This window comes from Paramisgurnus dabryanus, chromosome 14 (assembly GCF_030506205.2).
Source record: "Paramisgurnus dabryanus chromosome 14, PD_genome_1.1, whole genome shotgun sequence".
In the NCBI taxonomy this organism is placed as follows: Eukaryota; Metazoa; Chordata; class Actinopteri; order Cypriniformes; family Cobitidae; genus Paramisgurnus; species Paramisgurnus dabryanus.
Genome location: NC_133350.1, coordinates 34,728,007 through 34,754,676, shown reverse-complemented (window position 1 = coordinate 34,754,676; position 26,670 = coordinate 34,728,007). Strand labels below are relative to the sequence as shown.

At 37.7% G+C, this 26,670-nt stretch overlaps 1 protein-coding gene across 1 annotated transcript in view; it reads left to right on the top strand.

Annotated features, from left to right (window-relative positions):
* Positions 1-26,670, top strand: part of LOC135758142 (A-type voltage-gated potassium channel KCND3-like) — a 316,405-nt gene that overhangs the window by 253,827 nt on the left and 35,908 nt on the right. Inside the window, exons 3-5 of the mRNA XM_065273005.2 lie at positions 2,710-2,878; positions 14,719-14,820; positions 20,425-20,517. Coding sequence (XP_065129077.1) covers positions 2,710-2,878; positions 14,719-14,820; positions 20,425-20,517 — 364 coding nt within the window. The remainder of the gene's footprint in view (positions 1-2,709; positions 2,879-14,718; positions 14,821-20,424; positions 20,518-26,670) is intronic.

Here is a 26,670-nt window from a genome sequence, read left to right as displayed (position 1 = left end):
GATATATCACTTTTTAATACTTTTTAAAACCCCGCGGACACCCTGATAGCGCTTTTCACAATTGTTAATTGTTTCAAAGCAGCTTTATATGAATAGATGTGGGGCAGGGGTGTCAAACATGCGGCCCGCGGGCCGGTTTACGGCCCGCAAAGGTGTCCAATCCGGCCCGCGTGATGATTTATACAGTATTATTAAATATTAAATACATATTTTAAAAACCCTTTTAGGCAGGTGTCTAGTTCGTTTTTAATATGAGAGACTTGCGGAAAGCAGCAAAACGCGGAACATAGACTAAACACGGTGCCCAAAAATCCTGCCGTTTTATTGTTACCGCTCCGCTAAAGATCCACTGATTCCGGTGATCCACTTCGTGTTTTCTCGCCCGCTCCGCAGCATCTCTGTGTCCACTCTCTGCCTGGAGAGCGAAGACGACAGTTTCCGAAGTTCGTTGCATTAACAGGTAGATTCATTACATTATATCAGTTGTTAAACCGCAGAATTAGTAACTTGTAAGTATGTTTATGTATTTCTTTCGGTAATGATTTGCTGTCAGTGTTCTAAAAGTGCTAACAACTTAGCAAGCTAACAAAAACAAAATATCCACATTCTTATTAACGTTACAATGCTTGTCTAATCGATTTAATGTTCCTGATCAGATCTAAGTTAATATAAACACTAAATTTGCTGTTGTTGGCACACTTTGTAGACAAAAAATACAAAAAACACCAATGCCTTCACAAAATAACGACAGAGAACGGAAAGAGAGGCTTTTAGCAGCAGTTCAACATTGCAAACATGGATTCAAAGCTCCATCAAGCCAGCAGGTAAATCATATTGAATATTTAGCAGATTGTCACACTTTAATTCTTATTATATTTCCCATTATAATCACTTGTCTAAGTTGATGATAGTAATATAATACATTATATTTATAATACTTTATTAAAACCATAATAATAGTACCACCCCCCATAGTCCCATTTTTGGTTTGGGCCACTGCCCCATCTAGCATTTTCTAAATGACTGTTCTCATTACAAATATATTCCAAAGAAAAGTGAATGGTTCATAAATAATTTTGGCATTAAGGCAAAAGAAGTTAAATTAAAGCTTTTCAACCTATAAGGCCAGTGGGTTTTGTACAGATGTAAATTTGTGTGTATAATATACAGTATGAGTGTGACCTTATGAAATTTAGTTTTCACAGAGCTGTGTGTTTCTCTGGTTTTCTTGCTAAACAAACTAATTAATTGGTTTGTTAAGTTAATTTTAACACAATTATCAGCACACTAAGGTTTAAAAAAATTATCCGGCCCGCACTTCATGGCGTAATTTACCATCCGGCCCACAGCCTAAAATGAGTTTGACACCCCTGATGTAGGGGAAAACACAGAATAATTGATAGAAAATATAAGAAGCAGAATACAGCGGCTAAGAATAAACCATACAAGCGAGCGTAGTAATAATGTAATGTATACAGTAAAGTGCTAAGTTAAGCCAATGTTGGCTGACTCTCCAGGGGATGAAAAACCCCATAGGAGAAAAACCCTGTGGGAAAACTCCTAGAAGGAGAAAAACCCTTGACGTTGAAGGACGTCAGTAGATCAGTGGTGTGATGACCTTCAAAGCAGCAGGAACTGGGTCTGTTTGTCTCATTGTCCTCAGGGTCGAGGACGAGACAGGGAGAGAGAAACAGAATCCTATTAGCATAGGGGCCGTTCGCATGTAATGCAAGTGTCATATAGTATTGTGGTTTAAATCAGCTCGGCTCCAGACAGGCTAACTATTGCGGCATAAGTATATTACCCAAATGAGTTACGTGAATGCTTTGTTCTGGACAAACTAACTATTGGGGAATAGGTACATTTACATGAAACTTTATGTGAATGCTTTGTTAAAGAAGAATGTCTTAAGTTTAGACTTAAAGTGATCGACTGTGTATGATTCTTGGACACTATTTGGTAAATCATTCCAGAGCTTAGGGGTAAAATCTTTATATCGCTAAAATGTGTTAATTTTGTCTGGTTCCTAGTGACCTGTCCTTTCTGTTGAAGTCAATTTGGGTCAATGGGGGAACTTTTGGCTTTGGAATGCGTGAATGAAACAGGTTGAGTAAAATTGGCCTTTCTTGTTCCAAGTCTTGGACTCCAGACAAATTTTGAAACTGTACAACTTTATGTAATGTTCATCTACAGTAGTTAATAATTTAAGATACTTATGGAGTTGGCGTATTGGCACCCATACATACCAGCTTGTACCTGTGAGTAAGATAAAGCTGTGGGCTCCTGCTAGCCTGTTACACACCTTTACTGTTGTCCCTAGACAGAGGTTGGCGTAGGAGTGGGCTGGCAGGTTTTATTTAAGCTGAACTGGTTTTGCAGATAGCTGTTCTTCACCTCCACATGTGACAGGGCTTTTGGTTTCCATGAAACTGAATTACAACAATCTGGCAAGGCCACAGTGACCTCTGTTTAAAGCACTGAGGGAAGTTTGCTGTTGTTAATGCGACAATTTCTGCAATGTATATCTGAAGGAACAATACAACTGCACTAAAGAGAACATTTGCCTCAGCAAAATGTTTGAATGTTTGTATTTCTTGATTGCAGCTAATGTGTGCTTTTTTGTCCATTCTTCCCCTTTCCCCATGTGTCCGTTACTTTCAGTATGATTTTGTTGTACATTCTACATTTCTGATTCACTCTTTCTTCCAGTTACGGAGACATGGTGCCCAAGACGATAGCGGGGAAGATTTTCGGTTCCATCTGCTCGCTGAGCGGGGTGCTGGTAATAGCCCTGCCTGTGCCCGTCATCGTGTCCAACTTTAGCCGAATCTATCATCAGAACCAGAGGGCAGATAAGCGTCGTGCTCAGAAGGTACAGGTGAACACATTTAACTAGTCGCTGAGCTTTGCTACACTGACGCAGGGTAAAGGGTGAGCAGTTTGCTTGTGCGTGCGAGTGTGAGTTTGTGAACATACCTGTGCCCCGCCTCCCCATCGCAAATTCCCTACTAACACCTACCAGCATGTGCTGAATGGCCTTGTGGACCCCGGTGATCTCAGACCTGCCACACGTCCTAACACAATTCTGCAGGGTTTAGTTCCAACCCAAATGAAACAGCTGATAAAGGTCAGGAACAGGGTTGAAACTAAACACTCCAGGATGCAACGGCTATCCAGAAGAAGAGCTAAACTACAGGATCCTGCCCTAACACATTACTATTAATGCAAAAATCATAAGTTTACTGATGGTTTGAAAAACTTAATAATTAAAAGCTGATCGGAGGGACAACAGGTGAGATATTATCATACTGAGATTATCAGACATGAACTCAACTGGATTGATTGTAGATGTTAAGAACTTTGAAATGGAATTTCTTTTTTGTTTGTTTTTACAGTTTTCTTCTTACTGTACCTCTCCAACTGTAGCATATTGATTCTTTACATTTTTCAGAAACTCTTATTTAAGTCCATCTCCCCACATTACATACTCCCATTTATCTCATCCTGAGTGCTCAAAACTTTCATTTTCGAGTTTTTGTTTCAAAGTCATTTAATAACATCATTAAAATGCTGAGATAGTAAACTTAGTTTGCTGATCTTGGGTATTTGTTCATGTCTTGAGTGGATGACAAGGACACTACTACTACACCACCACTGTTCTTTCTTTATTTTACATATATTGTTCTCATATTGAAACTATACTAACTCATTTTAAACTATGAAATAACATATAAATGGACATATTAGTGAGTTTTCAATGGCCAGTGCAATGCTAAACACCCAATCAAAAAATATTAGCTTCTTGTTCACTGTCTGCTCCAACAGGAAAAAAAATAAATTACAAAAAATGTCATATATTTGGATACACCAAATTCAAGCATGTAAGCATAAGCTTTTGGAGTTTGTTTTGTATGATGCTGATCCAGTCTATGTAAACTTCTGCATATTTATAATTTCACTACCTGTTATCTTCATTTTATTCAAATAGTGTCTGGATGGTGCAAATAATTATTTTGAAACTGGTTACTACGGTTAGCTCATGGACATGCACATTAAAGTGAAGCTTGTGGACACATTAAAAGAGGGAGATAATTTTTTTCAGAATGGTAGATTTTAAAAGCTGTAAGAGACTCCGCCAACAGAGACCTTAAACAAATACAAGCATGAGAGGGGCGCTTTACTTTTAATAACCGTCACGACTAGTGATGTTAAAAGTGTTGATATGTAAGGGATAATGTAGAGGCAGCCGGTAGTTATTGGGAAATAAGCCCCGACAGTGTGATCAGGACCCGACGCGAAGCGGAGGGTCTTGTATCACACTGAAGGGGCTTATTTCCCAATAACTACCGGCTGCCTCTACATTATCCCGCTTATTACACGGCTACTTGCCACATAAGAAAAAAACTGGACATGAATATGAATTGGAAACATTTTATTGGCATATTTGTTTTAAATTAACATTTTTATCCTTCCGCGAAACTTTGCACCGATGCATAAAATGATCGTAATACCTTATTAAGATCCTCTGCTTCATACTTGTCTGTCTCCATTTTTTCTCTTTTAGCCAGTCTTTGAGAAGTTTTAATGCCCATTCTGTATTTTTTTGTGTGTTGGCTTCGTAGCTGTCATGCTCTATTTTGTCAAGTTCAGTCTCAGTAAGCTGTCTGTGTCTTGTCGTGGTTGTCGAGTGTTTGTCACAAGATGGCGCCAAACAGACAGTAATCTTTATTGATCTTTATTGGCGCGGAGCGATTTTACTCGTACAAGTAGTCCGGCTATGCGTTATTATTTTGGAGCGGTTATTATTTGAAAAGAACGAACCTGCAAATGTCTCAACTGACCAATCAGAATCAAGCATTCCAGAGAGCCGTGTAATAAGCAGTAACAAGACAATACTAAAATCAAAAGAACTGTAATGATGCTTCAATGATTCACACATGAACCATGAAATGCACTCTGTAAAAAATTTCTGAGATACTAATGTAGAAGTTAGGTTATTGTAATGTAAATCAGGTATCATGGATGATTAATTTTTTATGTGTATTGAAATTATTGCTTTATCCTTTTTAAAAGGCAAGTTAAAGGTTTGTGACTTAAAGGTTTTGCTCACTTAGATGATATTACACAGCAAAATCACCAGTGTTAAATGTACACTGCAGGAGTTTATATGGGAAACACCAGACCTGCTAGTTCTGTCAGTTACATCCTCTTGTAAAATGGTAAATGGACTGCATTTATATAGCGCTTTTAATAGACCTATGGCCATCCAAAGCGCTTTACAATTAGCCTCACATTCACCCATTCACTCCCACATTCATACACCGACGGCGGTGTCAGCCATGCAAGGCGCCAGCCAGCTCGTCGGGAGCAGCTGGGGTTAGGTGTCTTGCTCAAGGACACCTCGACACTTGGTCCGGTGGAGCCGGGGATTGAACCACCAACCTTCCGGTTTGTAGACAACCTACATGAACCACTAGGCCACTGCCGCTGTAGTTACAGTTGGATGTAAAGTACAACGTGTCTCAGTATCCCAGATAGCAAGCAGCTATTAAAACACTGTTAAGAATAAAAATCACGTTTGCACCCTCCATTAATATTAAAACTTTTGACATTTCAATAAACCACCATTATGGTGATCAGTGTCTGCTTTGGTTGGGCCCTTGACTTTCAACATTCACTAAGTGAAATCTTTATTTTTTTCAGTGTTTGTACGTGTTTAAGTTAAAACGTGTGCATTGGAAAATAATTGAAATTAGTTGCTTTTTATAAAGACATCAAGATGAGATAAAATTTAGCTTATTAACATGATGAGGTTGATCCTTTTGTGTGTGTTATAATAGTTTCAGATATTCAATTAAATTTTTCAATTCAATTTTATTTATATAGCGCTTTTCACAAAAGTCAATTGTTTCAAAGCAGCTTTACATAAGTAAAAGCAGTGAAAAGCACAGAAAAACGACAGATTGCACAACAAAATACATGATAGCATGAGCAGTTAAATTTGCTGCGGCTATGACTCAATATTATAAGTGCACGTATTACTAAAGCAACGTATAGAAGAGGAAGCTAGGTAAAGCCCAAAAAGGCTGCCTCCCCGGGGTGAAAAACCCCCTAGGAGAAAAAAAACCCCCGGGCTTTTATCCGAGGAAAAATAAGTCCTAGGAGGGAAAAACCCTTGGGAGAACGGATATGGAGATTTAGCGGAGATTAAGCGGTTCTGCCGGTGATCGTTGGTCAGGCATCAGCTGGGCATAACGTTGAAGGACGGCCAGTAGGTCAGATGTGTGCCGACTTTCACATCTACCGGGACTGGGTCTGTTTGTCTTGTTGTCCTCGGGTCGAGGACGAGACAGGGAGAGAAAAACAAAATCGTATTAGCGTAGCGGCCGTTCATATGTATTGAAGTGTCACACAGTGATGTGGTTTAACTCAGCTTAGTTTCAGACAGACTACATATTGCGGCATAATTATGTTATCCACAGTTGAGGATTTAGCAAATTGGGGACCCAATGCGAGGGTATATATGGTAAATAAGGGTCACCTTCCGATCTTTAAGAGAAAATGAAACCTGACGACCCGTTTGACTAAGGCCTAAAGCCCCACTGTCGTCGTTAATGGAGGTTCAGTGGCAAACGGGTCTATATTGTATACCATTTACAGGACCAGGAGAAAACGCCAAAAACAACCCAACCCGACCATACATGCTAACCCGTTTGACTAAGGCCGGAAGCCCCACTGTCGTCGTTAATGCAGGTTCAGTGGCAAACGGGTCTGTATGGCATACTATTCACAAGACACACGAAAGCGCGAAAAACGCAACCCGACCATACATACCAACCCGTTTGACTAAGGCTGGAGGCCCCACTGTCGTCGTTAATGCAGGTTCAGTGGCAAACGGGTCTGTATGGCATACTATTCATAAGACTTACGATAGCGTCAAAATCACAACCCGACCATACGTGCCAACCCGTTTGACTAAGGCTGGAGGCCCCACTGTCGTCGTTAATGCAGGTTCAGTGGCAAACGGGTCTGTATGGCATACTATTCACAAGACACACGAAAGCACCAAAATCGCAACCCAACCATACGTGCCAAACCGTTTGACTAAGGCCGGAAGCCCCACTGTCGTCGTTAATGCAGGTTCAGTGGCAAACGGTGGCAAACTATTTAATGCAATTAATTTTAAGTGTTCATGCAGAAAAGGTTTTTATTTATTTATTTGGTTGGTCTGTGTTATGACCGTGAGTGCTTTGTTCCGTGAAAATAACTATTGCGAGTTAAGAACCTTTACTAGACAAATTATGCGAATGCTTTGTTGAAGAGAAAAGTTTTAATTCTAGATTTAAAATGATCGACTGTGTCTGATTCTCGGACATCGGTTGGTAAATCATTCCAGAGCTTAGGGGCTAAGTAGGAAAAGGATCTTCCACTTTTAGACACTTTTGATAGTCTAGGGATAATCAATAGGCCAGAATTTTGCGACCGTAGTGTGCGTGATGGATTGTATTCTGATAGTAATTCTCTAAGATATGAGGGTGCTAAGCCATTTAAAGCTTTGTAGGTGATTAGTGATATTTTAAATTGGATGCGATATTTAACTGGTAGCCAGTGTAAAGATGCCAGAATTGGGCTTATGTGGTCATACTTCTTAGATCGAGTAAGTACCCTTGCAGAAGCGTTTTGAACTAGCTGAAGCTTATTGACCTGATTTGAATGGCATCCCCCGAGTAGCGAGTTACAATAGTCTATTCTAGAGGTCATAAAAGCATGAATAAGCTTCTCTGCGTCAGATGTAGACAGTATATGGCGTATTTTTGAGATATTTCTAAGATGGAAGAATGCTGTGCGGCAGACGTTGGCGATATGACTATCAAAGGATAAGTTGCTGTCGAACATCACACCTAAGTTCCTAACCGTTGAAGATGGCACCACAGTACAGCCATCAATGTGCAATTTGTAATCTGACATATTATGTTTGTAGCGATTTGGTTCAATAATAAGTACCTCTGTCTTATTGGAGTTGAGCTTAAGAAAGTTATGTGCCATCCAGTCACTAACATCGCTAATGCAGTCTTTTAGCTTAGAAAACGTGTGTGTTTCGCTGGGATGCGAGGAGATGTAAAGCTGGGTATCATCCGCATAGCAGTGAAAACTTATGTTATGTTTCCTGATAATGTCTCCTAGGGGTAACATGTATAACGAGAACAGGATAGGACCTAAATCTGATCCCTGCGGTACACCGTATTTAACCAGGGAGTGATATGACTCTTCCTCATTTACATAAACAAAGTGATAGCGATTGGTTAGATATGACCTAAACCAGGCTAGCGCCTGACCGCTGATACCAACATAGTTTTCTAGTCTATTGAGTAAGATTCTGTGATCTATTGTGTCAAAGGCTGCACTAAGGTCTAGTAATATAAGAATTGAGATTTCACCACGATCGGATGTTAATAGGAGGTCATTTGTAACTCTAAGCAACGCTGTCTCTGTGCTATGGTGGGGCCTGAATCCTGATTGGAACTTTTCATATGTACTATTATTTGTCAAGAATGTGCGTAACTGGCTTGCCACTACCTTTTCTAATATTTTCGAAAGAAAAGGGAGATTTGAGATTGGTCTAAAGTTATTAAGTTCTCCTTGGTCAAGCTGTGGTTTTTTAATCAGCGGTTTAATAACTGCTAGTTTGAAAGCTGTTGGAACGTATCCTATTTCTAGCGATGAGTTAAAGATATTTAGAACCGGGGTTGACACTACAGGGAATACTTCTTTAAGTAGTTTTGTGGGAACGTGGTCTAATATACAGGACGATGATTTGGATGATGTGACTAGTTTAGAGAGCTCATCTATTGTAGTAGGTTTAAATGAATCAAGATGTTCGTATGGTAGTCTAGTGTTAAGTGAACTAATGGGTAGAGTGGTGGCTGCCTGGGTAGCTACGATGTTTTCCCTAATAGCCGAAATTTTGTTAGAAAAGAAGTTCATGAAGTCGTTACTATTGTGTTGAAGTTTACTATTGGTTTCTGTTTGTTCTTTGCTTTATCAATGAAAATTCTACGGCACCTGCTATTACTGTCTGACTTCTTCATATGATGCTCCATGTCAACAGTTCTAACCTTCAGGTGAGCAAGATTCCAGTGATAATCGTTATCACTTTACTCCCCTAACCTGTTGCTCCCCATTGAGTGCTTTTGGGCGATTTCTCTACAGTTTGGATGTGATCAGTAATGATCTTCTCATCATCCTCCTCCCACCAGACCAATCCTGCTCTCGTTCCTGCAGGCCTCATCATTCAAAACACCCAAAGCCTCAATACACTGATTAAAGGGAGTGGATATTACCAGGATAAGCCTTTGCACTTCTGTCCGTCTCTCATTTGTCTTCATTTCAGTCTAATACTGGCCTGCTCCAGGCTGAACATTACAATTAGTCGGGCTTCATCTTGCCTCTGTATCTCTCTTACACCCAAACAAATCTCAGCAATATCAATGCAGGTGTCTTATTCCATGAGGATGAGATCTGCTTGCTTTTTTGCTTTCTCAGGGGCTAAACACACCAAACGCGTTTTAAACGCTTGGAAACGGAAGGCTTGACGCAGCTTTTTATATTGCTAGGCAACCAAAGAGTCAGCTGTCTTGTCAATCAAATATTGAAGCGTGAGCGCTCTTTTGCTGTTTACTGTCATGTTAGCAGAAACTTTAAAAAGAGGGAACTTGCTCTGACCTTGTTTGAGGGTAAGAGGTGCACAAACACGCAGGAGAGAGTGAGCGAGTGGAGTCCGGTTCTTCAAAGCAACTGTAAACTTCCCTCACCATGACGTAAGGCCTGCCTCTCCCCTCATTCAATTGGACAATATTTTAGATGCAAATGAAGTTGGGTGCTTTCTGCTCTCAGTGCTCCTAAAAAAATGCGTAATGCGACCGGCGGCAAAAAACGCAAGGCGTTCGGCGCACATAAACAGCGCGCATACGCTCACTGCCCATAAAATATCATTTAAAATTGACCGCTGATCCAGAAAGCTGACCTCATTGTAAGTCGAATTTGGATGCAGTTCACCATTGGTGTGCAGGGACACGGCAATTGGCTTTCTATTCTTTTACCCCCTGCCCAAATCACAGAGCCAATTTACTGGACCGACAGAGAGGCAGAATGCATACTGTTGCTCCACCCTGTTTTGGAGGCTGCCCTAAATGGGCAGCCGGGGTCATGACAGTAATGTGGGAGCAAAGTTGAGTGCTGCCTCGCATGGGCCGAAATCAGGGAGCTGTAAACACGTCAAGCGTGAAACGACAAGGAAGGACACAGAGTATGTCAAGGGGCACTTCATTTAAAGTCAGAAGACACTGATTTGGAGGACCACCTGACCAGAGCAATCTTGGAAGCCGAGAGGACATCTAGTTTTTGAAGCGTCTGACAGCTGAGACGTACTGTGGATGTGCGAAAGCTACGTTTAAAGTGAATTTTATGTGACGCTTTAAAAACATAATGATGGATATAGCAGGACCATGCCGGGGAGGAAGAATTTGCCATTAGCAGAGTCTGCAAGAGAGAAATTTAGAAATGGGAAGGCTGTCATAAAGCGCATAAATATTTTGGTTCCTTTTTGTGCAAGATGAGCGTTTCCCTATGTCTTTTGTTGTCAGGACTCGGCTCAACAGGCATATATTATTACTTGTCAAAACATCAAAATATATTTTCTGCTCATTTTGCTTTCATCAATACATTTAGGTACCTATGGCCATGGAAAAAATAACTGAAAACAATTTCCAGGTTGTCTATCATTTCTGCAATTTTACACTTTTGATCTCTGCTGTTTTGAACTTTTGAAATTGTGAATAATTGAAAGTGCACGCAGCTCCGAGCAAATAGCAGATGCTCTGCCTCGGCTCTTGAATAATGGTTCGTGAAGAGTCATTTAGTGAATTGAGCTTAGATTAGTGCGGGGACTCTATTCCATTACCTCCCCATGGCTATTTTCATAAGCAAAGACATCCAGCGCTGGTCTCTAGAGCTTTATATGACACATGGCTTCACCTGTGAGCAATGGGCTTCTATTTTAAACTGTTTATTCCATTAGCACAATTGGTTTAGCTGTTACAGTCGTGACATTTGTGGATTTGGAGAGTTGTTAGCTCTTTGAAATCTTTTGCGACTTTGAACGCCGTATGTTGTTTTGTAAGTTCATTACTTAATTAAACTTCAACTCTGTCTTTGCCAGCGGGGAGGGCGAACGTAGGGAAAATCCTCAATATGTCTAAACACCATTATGTTGGAAAGCATCATCGCCCCGCGTCTTCAGAAAAACAAACCGTTTTTCGCACCAAATGGCTTATGTTAAAATTAAGCCTTCTCCATTCAGCTGTGTTCTTCATATGTCACTAGGGAGCATCTGCCAACAAGTAGGTGATAGGCTCTTAAGAATTGATACTCACCTTGAATAGGACAAAAGCAATTAGGACTGATATCAGCCATTTCTGAGATCCTCTGTTTCCCATCTGTTTTAGCCACCTCACCTCATTCTCTTTTCATTTCTGTTCCCAGCTGATCCTGTCCACATACTGCTATGTGAAATGTGTCACATAACAGTGGTTAGATCTTCACATAATGCTGGTTAGATCTTCTTTGCTGTACACAAAAAGCCATGCCAATGACGAAGCCAAGACAAATGCATTCACTAACTACAAATTATGGCACAAGCACCATATGAGTAGAATTAGTATTTATCCTAAAATGAAATGACTAAAGAAACCTACAATCTAATATACACTTAATAGTACTAAAAGTGGTTCACTGGAGTGTTATCATAGGGGAACACTGTTAAGTGCTACAGTATATCACCTATGTAAACCTATGTAAGTGGTGCTTCAGTCATGCTATAGCACCACTTACACTTTTAAACATAGTAAAGGTGCTTTAAAGGTTCTTCACAGCGATGCCATAGAAGAACCATTTTTGGTTCCTCAAAGAACCATTTAGTCAAAGATTCTTTGAAGAACCTTTTCTTACATAACTTTAATCTGAATAACCTTTTTCCACCACAAAAAAAACATTTGTGAAACAGAAAGGTTCTTCAGATGTTAAAGGTGCTTTAAAAACCATTTAGACAAAAAAGGTTCTTCTATGGCATCGAGAAGCACCATTATTTTTAAAAGGGTAGAGAAGTGCTATATTGCACTGGTTGTTCCCCTATAGATACAACATACAATTTTTTGTATGTGTAATATATATCTTTACAGTGAATGGTGGAATCAGGTGTATTACATTAAGGAAACAGTTCAGCTGTACATGACAATTCTTTTAACCAAGCACACTCCAAGTTATTTTAAATGGATAGTTCACCCAAAAATTTTTATTCTGTCAATATTTACTCAACATCATGTTGCCCTAAGCCTGTATACAGTGGTTCTGCAACTGTGCTCCTACTTTCTGCTTGATTGCAAATATATTCCTTTTTTTATCAGTTTTATCGGACGCACGTGCATTGTCGCAGTTATGCGTCTGGTCGGAACATTACTTCCGTATTTTGTTTGTTTAATGGTCAGACTAGTGGCTAAAATGAACTCTGAAACAAATACCTCATCACAAAAAACAAATGTTTTGGTTTCCTAAAGAGGGAAGGAACCGGTGATCATGGATCACCACCAGTGTTGGTGGTAACGCGTTACAAGTAATGTGCATTACGTAATAATATTACTTTTCTGAAGTAACGAGTAAAGTAATGCATTACTTTTTAAATGTACACATTAATATTTGAGTTACTTTTTTTAAAATTAATGCAAGTTACTTTTTTAGTTTAATTAATTTGAAAAAAAAAATGTACTAAATTAAACTAAACGTAGCGATGAAATATGCAATTTCTGAATGCAGAACTTTTCAATTATAAAAAATACCTGCAAGGCCTGAAAGAGATAAAGCCTCGGCCAAGAAAAAGTAAAGCACAAGTAACCAAAAAGTAACATAAGCATTACTTTCCATGAAAAGTAACTAAGTAACGCAATTACTTTTATTTGGAAGTAACTTAATATTGTAATGCATTACTTTTAAAAGTAACTTTAGCTTTAACACAACGTTAGCTCAGTGACGTTTTTTATACGGTTTAGCTATGAAATATGAACTATGGTAATCTACTTGTTTATTTTGCTTGTTATCAGAAATAAACAACTCTAAAAGGACTTTGTTGTTATTGATTCTTAGCAGAGTTTACCGGACGTTACATTTGTTCCACGAAAGCCCTTTTATATGTTGTTACTGCTGAAAGCGTCTATATCATATATAAGATCCACGTTTTTATGACGACGAAATCTAGCAGTGTTATTTGCGCTTGTACTGAGTGATAATGGTTTCATAAACATCTTGTAAAATCCAATATTAATTCACAATTCATTTTAAATATTTAATCAGCGCTGTCTTACCATTACAATGTACACTACAGGTGCGTGAGATGGCCTGACTGTATGGAATACAGGATAGCATAAAATACCCCAACATTAGATAACTGCAGAACACAGTGTACATAACCAAATATTTTCCTTACTTACTGTGTATTTTTATCATCAAATGTCAAAGTCTGGAAATACAGCCATTAAGCTCCCGGACAGTTATTTCGCCTATGTTATTGTTAAAATAGTCCTAATTATAACAAAATCGACATGAAGAAACATTTGTATGCCAATAACACTAAAATAAATATTTAGTCTCAAGTGCAAGTCTGTTAGGTCAAAGGAAATTACTATTTATGTTTTTAAATTAAAATTATTCATTTTTATATGACTGCTCTTTGTAGAGCAGAGGAGAATGCTCGTGCTGCTGGAGAAGAGCTCGCATCAGCCGCATGTACTGAAGGAGCAGAAAACACATATTTATTTTATTTTAGTGATACCTCTCATTTATGCTATAATTTTGACAAGCTGTACGATGTAATTGCTGTAAAAATATATAAATGCTGCGGTTACCACCGTGTGTAATGCTACGTGATTGCAATTCTGGAGGATTACGCCAGTGACTTGTGTTTATTGTCCGGGCGCATTTAGCTTATGAATGAACAATTGGATGCCAGCTTTATTAAAATGTGGGCAGCATTCATGAGGTGATTTGAATCGACTATTTATGGCTAAAAATGGGCGTGTACAGGGCGGGATATGAGGCAGATTCACATACGCACACTTTCAGGTGATCTGTTATTTATAAAAGGAACATTACTTGCTGATGTGCATACGCATGGTTTTATAAATCTGATTTTTTTTGGCGTACCTAGACTTTTAGTAAGGATCCTAAAGTTTTATAAATGAGGCCTTTGGTCTGTTACTGTTAAAATTTTTTATTCTTTTGCACACTTTTTACATAATTATACTTTTTTTTCATTTTGCACTTAATTTTCATATGCTTTAATTATGCAATTTCAGTCAAGGGTAAAATAAATAAATTGAAGAAGAAATATTATATTTAAAGGACTTTTGTTATCAAAATCATTTCATACAATTTTTCTCACAATTCCTTTATAGATTTCTGAAGGTCCGTCTATCTCCGAATCATGTACACAAGATCTTTAATTGAACAATGTAAAAAATAATTCCACCCAAAAGAGCCCCCAACTCTTACCACCTTCCCGATGTTTCTCTGGCTTGGCATGGATGAATGGGATAACTGATTGGATCCTGGTAGATAATTCATTACACTACGCACCAGCCATCTGATTCTGGTCCCTCTCTGCCCACACAGAAAGCCCGTTTGGCCCGGATAAGAATAGCTAAGATGGGCAGCTCCAACGCCTACCTGCAGAGCAAACGCAACGGACTTCTCAACCAGCTGTTGGATCTGACGGTAAGTGAGACTTTCTAAGAAAAAATTCTTCCCCCGAACAACCTGTTTCCATCCAGTGCTGCACTAATATATGACAAGACAGGTAAAATATATTGAGACCATTTCTTGAGGTTTTCCTCTTACAGTTTCACTATGAATATCAAGTAAATTAATCATATCACAATGTATTTCTCCAAAGTGGGTCTTTTAACAATGCTGCAAATCTGTGCATACATCAAGGTGCATTGATGTCAAAACTAGTGTTATTCTTGTGAAGATAAAGTTGTGAGGTTTTTGGGGTGGGGTGTTGTGGTGTAGTTGTCAAAGCCTAGACATCAGCTTAGTTGCACCAACAAGGTGCGATTCAAAGTTATTACCAATGGGTAATCGTGTGAACTGTCTCATAACAGGTCTATAAAAAATCAACCCAGTCTCACCCCATGGCGTCAATATTTGACGACACTTGACCATTCGTCAATATGTTGACACGGAGGGTATACCTTTCGCGTCATTTTTTGACGAACTGGGGACTTCAATACTATTATGTCCGTTGCATTCTCTTTCCTATTTTCTTACCATTTTCGCGTCGGTTTAGGGTTAGATTTACATAATGACATCCCTACCCAAACCTAACTCTAACCCCAACGCCAGGTGACAACTGTTTAATTTCCCGTACCTAACTCTAACCCCAACGCCAGGTTTAATTTTGCGTAATCTAACCCTAAACCGACGCGAAAATGGTAAGAAAATAGGAAAGAGAATGCAACAGACATAATAGTATTGAAGTCCCCAGTTCGTCAAAAAATGACGCGAAAGGTATACCCTCCGCGTCAACATATTGACGCATGGTCAAGTGTCGTCAAATATTGACGCCATGGGGTGAGACTGTGTTAAAAAAATATGTACGATGCAAACCAAATCACAAAACAATGGTATAATGCAAATTTCCATTGTTTACACAAAGTAGTAAGATTAGTGCAATAGAGTGAAAATGTAAAGAAAGTATATATAATATTTGCAATGTTTACAGTGAGAATCAACATACAGGAAAGGGATATGCATGTGGCAAGCAAATACATTAAACAATCAAAAGATCAAACGCACCTAACTTTTGTTTACCTCTTTACACTGACTAGCCAAAAAGAATTCAAAGAGAATTAAAAGTCTTTGGTGTCAATGACGCTCTAACTAAACTATAAAAACAGTGTCAATAATGCTACAGTGAGGGTCTAATACAGAAAATGGCAATCACTACATTGGGCACACTGTATGTTGACGTGCCTGCTTTCCAAACCATGACATTACAACAATACTGAGAGTTCAGAATGCACTTATGGGGGAACAAGAGACAAGGAAACAAAGCAATAAATATGTTAAATAAATAATCAAATAAAAATATTTAAATGTAATACAATTCATTTTGTGGATGTTGGCACAAGGTGATGGATAATAAGGATGTAATGATGCCAGCAGGTTGTAAGATGAAAAAACAATGTTCACTAAGAAAGTTAAAGTAAACATAGAGAAACAACATGTATATCACATAGCGCAGGGGTCTTAAGCATCTTTACTTAACAAGGTTGAGTGCTAAAAATTTTTTAGATATAATGCAACATTTTAAAAAAATTGTTGTTATTCCTCGCTTTGGATAAAAGCATTGCTAATGACTAAATGTATGGACATGTGTCTGCACATGTACATTATCTCACAAAAGTGAGTACACCCCTCACATTTCAGCAACATTATTATATCTTTACTATAGAATTAAATTTAGATATATCTTAGAGTAGTCAATGTGCTACTTGTATAGCAGTGTATATTAACTGTCCTCTGCAAATACCTTAACATAGCTGACAATAAAAGTGAGTACACCCTAAGTGATAATAGATATACAGTATGTTATTTAGCCATGCAAAACCACATGTCCTATTCATCATGTTCATATTTTATCTGGTTTACAGTACAATACAAATGTGTAAATCTTGAATTAGATCTCTAAAAATGTGGTACTTTCAGTACAATTCTGTCATTCTGACCACAGGATATTTAACCCTTAAGAAGATATACTAAAACAATGAAAAATATCACAAATGAAATAATGTGTCCTGTGTGAAAGACTCCAAGCCTACCTACAAACTTGACTGCAAAAAGGATTTCTGAAGACTGTAGACCAGTGAAATTATATTAACTTCTAAGGCCATTTTTGTAGTGTCTAGTGAATGATTTATTTGTCTTCTACACTAGTGTAATGAAACGTGGGCACATTTTTCTAAAAATTCTGATGTGATGATATGTGATTAATTCGGATTGATTTCAATAATTAATGAGCATACCACATAATTAAAAATGTAATTGATTGACAGCCCTCCTACCATCAGTCACAGTGAGGACTTTTATTACTGTATAATCCAGGATTTCATAGAAAATAAAAGTCCTAATTAAAAATCATGTGTATTATAAATTACATAAAAATATATTCTTTCAATATTTTTGTAAGTGGTAAAACATTGCAAAAAAGTGTTTTAAGTTTAGAAACATTTTGGGTCCCTCCTCCCTTGCCTCACAGTGCTTTGGTCCATTGCCTTCTTTCTCTCTTTATTGCATTTATACACATTGGTGAGAGAGAACCAGAGAGTGAGAGAGTTGTTCAGTACTTGTGAAACTCCAGGAAGTCGGCTGTCAAAGCTATTTTGCCCACTTTAAACATCAGATCAAGTGATTATTTTCTCTTTAATACAGATGATGCTGAGTCATTTATAAATTAGTTATGACAAATGATAATAGACAATGTATTTTTCCACAAGCCTGCATGTTAGCGATTATAATGTTAAAACAAAAAAATCAATGGTGCTTTGATTGTAAACAAATGAAAATCATTACAGTAAATACATGTTTTTTAAGAAAATATTAGGCTGTCCCATGCGTTCAAATTTCTCCCAATTTTACACAGCTATGGGTTGAAACAACCCAGCAGTGTAATAGGTATCAATACATGAATATATTAGAGCAAACGCTTACACACTACAGTACACACAGCTCGTGCACTTCTTAGACACTATCTTGTCCAACTCTTTAACCTGCAGTGGCCAGATTTACTCTGTCAAATCCCAGTGCCTTTGACACCATTTTTTATTTTTCACTGTTGATGTTCCCATCAAGGGTGAGTCGAGTCGTACGCTAATGAAATCAGGCCAGATTAAACTTACTCTCATTCCATCCTAATTAGAAGTTCTGATGACTTTAAAAGGGACCTTGACTGTCTACATGTGGAGAGCTTCTCTCGCTGACCTGCCCCTCCCGTTTTCTTTCTACGAATGTTGCACCCGATTAAATGGAAGATCTGAAAATAATACCTCTAATTAACATTCATTTGCATTCATTAAAAAAATACTCAGCTCAACCCAGCAGACCTTGATGGCGAGCTTGCGGTATCTGTCGAGTGGCGGGGAATGCAGGAACGAGACGCGCAAAACGATTTGGGATGGCAGACGTCCATCTAAACCATCAGCGGCATTTGTGCGTGTCATACCGCTACGGAGATGAAAACATGTTAGTTGTAAAGCAAGGACATTCATATTCTGTTCTGTCTTTGCATAATTCGGCTTCATTTAGTGGGGAATTTTTTGAACAAAGGAGTGTGATGGAGCTGTCATTGGTTTGGCACTTTGAATTACAGGCATGTCATCATTATTTCTCAAAGCTGCGTGGGAAGTGAATGTCAAACAGAATAAAATGCAAGACCTTGAGAAACCATGTGAAAAGCTGTTGTACGGTTGTGGTACAGTCTTGGATTAGTTTCTAGAGTTACTTGTTATTCTCACTCATAAATTCGTACAGAGTGTACTCCTCGCAATTAAGGGTCAATGAAAAAACAAGCTCCTGAACATGTGTTAATATAAAAAAAAACGATTAATGAATATTTGTCAGAAAGGGTCAGAAACAATGTGTTTAAAAGATTTTGCTAATTGAACAATATTTCAGTACATTTTAGTGACTTACCACAATATTTATATACCCCCTTTAAAAAAGGTGGTCAGGATGTGTTAATTTTTTACACATTTTTGTGTGTATGTGTTATGCTTTTACACATTATGTGTCAAAACAAAAGTTGTTTTAAAAAATGGGTTTGTTCTAATAATCACAGAGATGTGTGGTTTCTGGGACAACATTTCCCTTCTAAGAGTGCTGTGTCATGCTGATTGTTGTTTATTTGATAGATGAATTTAAAATTATAATCCTACACTCTAAAAAATGCTGGGTTGTTTTTAACCCAGGGCTGGGTCACTATTGGACAGAACACACTGCCGGGTAAAAATGACCCAACTGCTGGGTTGTTTCAACATGGATGCTTGACAATAACCCAGCAATTGGGTTAAAACAACCCAGCAGTTGGGTCATTTTAACCCGGCAGTGTGTTCTGTCCAATAGTGACCCAGCCCTGGGTTAAAAACAACCCAGCATTTTTTAAAGTGTAACAAAGTTTAAAAGTGTAAAACAACTTTTTAAAGTGTACAACTAACTTTTGAGAACTATACATTTAAGATTAATAATTTAAAAATATATAGTAACAATTATAGACCTTAGCTAAAACCTTAGCTTGCATTAATTAAAACCTAAATTATAAGCTTAATGATTAGTTTATCAAAATGATTTACCTTAATGTCTTTTATTTCTTTGTGAAAATCAGAGCAGTTGCACCTTTTATGAAAGCTGGTATGTTTTTTTCTGGTATGGTTTTTTCTAGTTTTAAATTGGTTGTGAACCTGACACACAAAGTGTACCAGCCTACCTGTTACTTAGTTTTTTTTACATTATTGGAAAGGATATTATGTGATGTTTACTGTTTACACTTGTATACTTTTTATTAAAAGGACCATGATTGTGGTTGGTTATACTACCTGGACATTTGAGAAATATCCAAATTGTTAGCAAAAAGTTTTTCAATTATCCTAACATCCCATCAGCTACTGATATTTGTGGAATTTGTTTACAGGAAAGGTTTTCAACATAAAATAATGCAAACATATCTTAATTTGAATTTTGTAAATAATTTAAAGACCATTTTAACAGTTGTCTTAAACTGCAAATTTGTATGGAAAGTTGACCCAAATGATATTTTACAAGTGTGAGATGCCAAAGCAAACATAATACTGAAATAATACTGAAAATGTATTTAAAATAAGAAGGTGTTGTAGAATAAAGTGGACTGTGTCTTGGATGTATCAAGTAATCTTTTTATAGTAAAAAATGCCCTTTAACACAAAAATATGCATGTTATGTCACTGACCCATGTACTAAATACAGAACATACATAACACCAAACCACCATTAAACGTCATAGACTAAATTATACATTCATTGAGTTTAGGCATTTGATACATCAAATAAAAGAGTTTCAGTGTGTACCGTCTGCATCAATACTCATGCAGTGTCTGGATTTCAAGTGGTATTGATGAACCAGTTTATTTGAGTAAACAAACTGAAAACTGGGCTTCATGCATGATTTTTCCTAAATGGGATAAAGCATACATTACATACAGCATGCATTTGGAGGGATCTGTGAGGGATTAAAGAGTAAAGTGTAGCCTGTATGCATTCATGCATGCATTTGTGTGTGTATGGCAGGGATCAGAAGGAGAGGAACTGCATCGGAATAAGACAACATCTCTACTGGAGAGTCAACACCACCACCTATTGCACTGCTTAGAAAAGACAACTGTGAGTATATTGTTAAAGGCATTCATGATAATGTCTTGTTTTATTTAAAGGATATGTGTATTGCCTGCACCATTAGTGGCATCAAATAAAACTGCAAATATAAGTAAACCTTCTCAATAAGCTATAGAAAAATATTTTATTGGGCCACATATTAAATTATAGTTCATAGTGTATAGGCCGACATGCAGTGGCAAGGCAAAGTATGTGAACCTTTTTGAATTTCATGGTTTTCTGAATGAATTCTGTAAAGGCCAGTTCACACTGGTCAGACAGACTCCAACAGACTCCAACAGACAGTGGGTGTCTGTTGGTGTCTGTTGGTATTTGTTGGTGTCTGTTGGAGTTGGTAGTTGTCTGACCAGTGTGAATTAGCCTTTAAATGTGATCTGATCTTCATCTAAGTCAATGATATTGACAACAAACATAATGGGTGGTTTGCACCAACAAGGATTAAATTAAGCAGAGTTTAGAGCTAATCTAGGGTCTGTTGATCTCAGTTTAATTTTAATTCAAGTTGTGTTGCACCACTTAAATGTAAACACTGATAAACAAATCTTAGATTAAAACTTTAAGCTGTATTAAAACCTATTTTGTCCGCCATGATGAATTTGCTGGTGTAATTAAATAGCAACAATGTTGACGTTATCATTCAAAAAGGAAATAAACAGTTTAAAGATTGTAATTTTATATAAATCAGTACCTACATACATCGGTAATCTAAAGGGCTGATTCAAATAAAAACATGATGATCTATTAAAACAATCTAATGTATTGATTAATGGAGTAATGTGGCAGGAAATATCGCAAAGCACATATATTGTGACATAATGAACAAGATGTTCATTCACTGCTCTTCAGCTCCTGACTGGAGCATCCACGACAGAGGGGAAGAGCAGTATATGAGTACCAGTACCTGTCCTCGCTGATGTTAACGCTTCCCTGAGAAAACGCTTATCTGCCAATGAGGAGTTTTTCCGGCACTCCGTATTTCCCATACTATCCAGAAGGTGGTGCTCTTACCCAACTTATAAAACCTGTGTATGTTTTGATCATCGCTCTGAATCTGATCTCTATCAAAAGTGCTTCATGCAATTATCTCACCTTTTTGCTCAAATTTTGGTATTTTTACAGAAACCTACAAATATTTGAGAGGTGATTAAAGAGAAAAAGTAGAAGTAGTATGAAAAGTTTTTTGTTTTTTTTGAAAGCAGAGGGTCTGGGGTCTCATTTATAAAGCGTGCGTACGCACAAAACGGGGGTCAAAACGTGCGTATGCCAATTCCCAGACAAAGGTTGTGATTTATAAAAAACAAACTTAATTGAAGAATGGGCTTTGCATGGTGGGATCTGAGGATGATTTATGTGCGCACACTTGCAGGTGATGTGTGATTTATAAAGGGAACAGTGCTTTATTTAAAGTCTTAATATTTTGGGGGGTTTGCCATTTTTGGCTTTTGTGCGTAACTTAGACTTTTAGTAAGGATCCTACGTACAGTTTTATAAATGAGGCCCCTGGTTTTTTAGAGCTGTGATGATGCATTGTGTTTCCCATTAAAAAGACCTATCTGAAATTAATTCTGAATCACAAGACTCTGATTGTGTGTTTTTATGCGCAGCTTATGCGTGTACTATGGGTCTTTGATCAGTAGGAAGTCCTTATCAATCTAAAATCATTACGAGTCTGAGTCACAACGTGCATTTAAAAAAGCAACACTTGTCAAACACAATCATTCAAAATATTCTTTATTACGCCACAGTGCTTAAGCGCACGCACTAAAATGATAGAGGTATGTATCAATCTGTTCTTAGTTAAGGTAATTACATAGTTTAATACGACAGAATGATGGAGTATCTCTTTAAAGTAATGGAGCAACAGGATAAAAGATAATCTAGGTTTACTGTACAATTTAAACCTGGATCAAAATGACAGTTTAAATGTTACCCTGATTATTTTTAAACAGGTTTAAAGTTTGGTGCAACAGAATAAAATATAAATAAATAAGATTGGATTTAAACCAGATTTAGCCCTAATCCTTGTTGGTGCAACTGATCTATTCTGTCTAAAAATAATTACACAAAAATCTGATCTTTCATGTCTTGATTGAACACACTCAGGGTCAGTGCTTTAAGTGGGCCGGAAGGCGCCGGTACTCAGTACCGCCACTTCCAAATATAGCTCTTGAGGGTACCACCACCTATCTGTGCGCCCAGAACGTGCTTTTGGCGTACCGGAACGCTCATTTGCACATCTGTTTAATTTAATCCTCTGGCTGCGCTGACAATGTACGCTTCCTAATTCGTCCCACCGAGAGCAGAGACTACATTACCCATACACCCTTGAGTTTACAAATTAAAAGCGCATGCGCCGCTTTTGCTGCTGTCAGTCAGGTCTGGGGAGGTGTGTGTTTGTGTGTGAAATGTGCAACCTGCTCGGTTAAAATTAAAATACAATGAACACTTAATATGCCCTCCTTGTTTTAGACTCTGAGTAGTAAAAGAACAAGGTCAGAATCAGAGGACTCGCTGCCTGACATCCCACCAAGCCAGAATGATATTACTGCAGGTCAGACGCAAAGCTTTATCCAATACCCTTTTGTAGGTACTGTACGTGATAATCTCCACTGCCGCGGCTGTCAATTTGGTTCCCCTCGACGCAATATTGGATTTTCTCAGGTGATGTGCAGGGTAAAAACATTCTTGAAATTGTAATAGACATTTAGTTTAATTGCTAAACTACAAGTGAACGAGATTTCAATGAATTTGAACGACACGCAAAGTAGTTTTACCACCCGCAAAATGGAAAACAATGGGACAAAATAAAGTCATAACTTTCTAGTTTTAAATGGCCAGTATTTTGTTATTCTTGAACCCATAGATCATGGTCTTGGTGTCATTTTAAATTTTTTTTAAGCTCTTTCTTTCTGAACAACTAGTTTTAGCATTTAACCATGCTGAAATTTTTACTCACATATCTACCTTTTGCACATTTTATTTATGTTCAATAATAGCTCTTTCTACAGTAGCTCTTTCTAAGGGTATTTTTTCAAAATCCTTTTGCATATTTTATTTATGTTCAGTAGCTCTTTCTAGCTCAAGCAAATCCACAAAATTATAAAAGGATTTATACGTTTTTTACAATGTCGTCTGTTGACTGCTGAATATAAACCCCCTTCAATGTAGAAGTCGATTCAGCAAAAAAAAAACAAAAAAAATAGAGTACCGGCACCTCTTTTGGCCCACTTAAAGCCCTGCTCAGGGTGGCTATATGGGTGCCCTAAGCAGACTTTCACAGTGGTTTTTAGTTATAAAAACAACAACAAAATCTCAAATATAGTATGTGTGTGAATTGAACTTATTAAAACGCTATTGTTATCAACACAAACTACAATTATACAAATATGCAATATGTATTATAGCCTATATTTCTGCATCTGTACTTGTGTAGCTAATGGACTTTAGCTTAATCTAATGTAACAAAGCTAATCCTATGCAGTATAAATCCAAGCAAATTTGGAGAATTACTAAATGTATTTCTTGTAATTAAAAGTAAAAAGAGGGAGGGGGGAAAAATAAAACCAAAAAGTCTGCTTGTGCCTTCCAGCATGTCATATGAATATAATTTCATGGCTTTATTGCCAAGAGATCGCATAGAGATCGCATAGCTCACGTTTACAAGCCAGTTGTAATGGTGGTCGCTTGGTTAAAGTTAATATAAAAAAAATATTGCCTGAAATAGGAATCGAACCCGGGTCACTGTGTCATAGGTCCGTGACACTACCAGTCACTCTCTACACTCTCAACAGTAGCCTTCAGCAAAATTCACGTTCAAACAAACAGACAGGACATATATGCAAGCACTATAACATTACTTACTAGTCCAAAACCATGACGGCCAAGTCAGCATCGGTCAGAAACTCCTCCTCCTCCTTTAGTTCACGCCAAAAAGCGAACGCTGACCCAATACTGATCCTCGTCCTTGCTTTTCTTCTGTCACTCTCCCGTTTCACTTTCTGGTCTCCTTCGACAAAACCTTGGGTTTCTTATTCTTAGTTGCTGCTTCAGCCATGACAAAAACATCAGGGAAATAGATAGTTGCACTCTCACGTCCGAATTTGAGTAAGTGGAGGAAGTGACGTATGCCGTAAAGCAGATTTTTGTAGTTCTTTTTATGTGCCGGGTTACTGCCGAAACCCCAAGTTTAAAAAGATGAGTAAAAGCAATACAGATGCCGTCAGTCTATGGTGGACATGTCATTTAACCTATTTTAAGTCGATGTACCATCACAAGGGTCTTGAAAATATATTATGAAGGTTGAAAAACTACAAAGTGTCACTTTAAAATTATATTACAGGTAACACTTTATTTGGATAGTCCACTTTAGACATTTTACTAATTATAAGTAACTTTGCAACTACTTATCAACTACATCTTTAGAGAATTAGTAAACTGTCTGCTTAATATCTACTAGCACGTTATTGTGATTATATCTTAACAGACATTCAACTGTCTATAAGTATCTTTGCAGGTGCATGTCAACTTATTCCACTACCCCAAACCTCTTACCTAACCCCAAACCTTACTGTCTATGCTCTAATGACAGTTCGTTGACATATAGTTTCAAATTAATGAAAGTAAGTTGAAATGTAGTTGCAAAGTTATTTATAGTTAGCAGAATGTCTAAAGTGGACTATCAAAATAAAGTGTAACCATATTACATAATCCAATTTAAGAAAGAAAAAAATTGGGATGTTGTGTCAAACATAAATGTAGTTTAATTTTTCTGAGTACAAGTAGATTTTTTTTAACATCGAACCTGTTTTTGTTCCACTTCTCAAGAATAAGTACAACCTTGTGTTTAACACCAAGAGAGGTCACAGTAAATTGTCCCTGTTACGGAAAAAAGCCAATAAGTGTTGGCATGCAGCATTTGCTGGCAATACCCCACTGGGTGTGTATTAAAGGGCAACAGGTGCGCATCAGTAGTTTTTCACTGTGGAGCCAAGCCTTGGAGACCGGCCGGGTCAGCAGTGGTACAGCAACTGTAGCAACGGGACATGACGCCTCCGTTTCCTTCAATTCAGTTTGTTTCTTAAAAGCAACTCACACGAGCTTAGTAATATCGCTGTCACTATCATCATCACAGCGAACTTCATGCAAATATTAATTAGACTTTACTAATAAACATAATGGCTACTGTTCACGGCTAACAACTGCAGCATGGCAGAGAGACATGCAGTCCAGTTTGCTATTGGGGGAGTCCAGTCAGAAGATGGAAGAATCGAAAGAGCAGGTGTGGAGTCAGACGTGCAGCAGAGAGATCAAAAAGCCATCCAGGACCACAGACAGCACAGAGAGTAACAAACCAGAAGCACCACCAATTCCGAAAGAAAAATCTCTATGATGAGCGGAGACACAGTTCATAAAAAACAATCAAATATATCACTTTTCCAACATTTGTTTCATTGTTCTAAAAAGTAGCCTACTGCTCATTACTGTTTCTTTTCTTTTTTATATAAGACTGCTGTGTACTGTAGCATTATAATAATCTTAATTATATTTTTTGCACATTAACGCCTCCCATAACAAAAAAGCAAGGTCACAAACATTTTACTTACCATTTAAAGGGATGAGCTTTTTATTTTCAGATAATTCAGTGCTACAACTTATTTCAGTCACTTCGTTTTTGCAGAAGATGGAGCCTCAGCCTGGATGGCATTCCTGATTCAGTTTCATTAATAAAGTCTGATTTATCTTCACAGTTCGCTTTTGTGTCTGCTTTTCCCATGATGATAATAGTGACAGTGGCCTAACTAGATCATGTGAGTTGCATTTAAGAAACGAATGTTAAAAACCTTGCAAGGCTGAAACATCAATCAAGGAAACGTCACTTTTGTCGCAAAATTCCACTGCGCCTTATGTTTTTCATTTGCATGCTGAAGCCATCCGCCTTAGATTAGGTGAGAGATAACTGGATTAAATCATTAAATTACATTTAATACAACTTGTGTTTTATTATAACACAAAATAAAAACAAAATATCATGTTAAATAGCATAACACCAAAAATTATCAAATTAACACACCCTGTCTTGAAGTGTAGCTGTAATAAATAAATAATATAAATAAAAAGGAGCTGGGAATCAGCAGTGGTGTG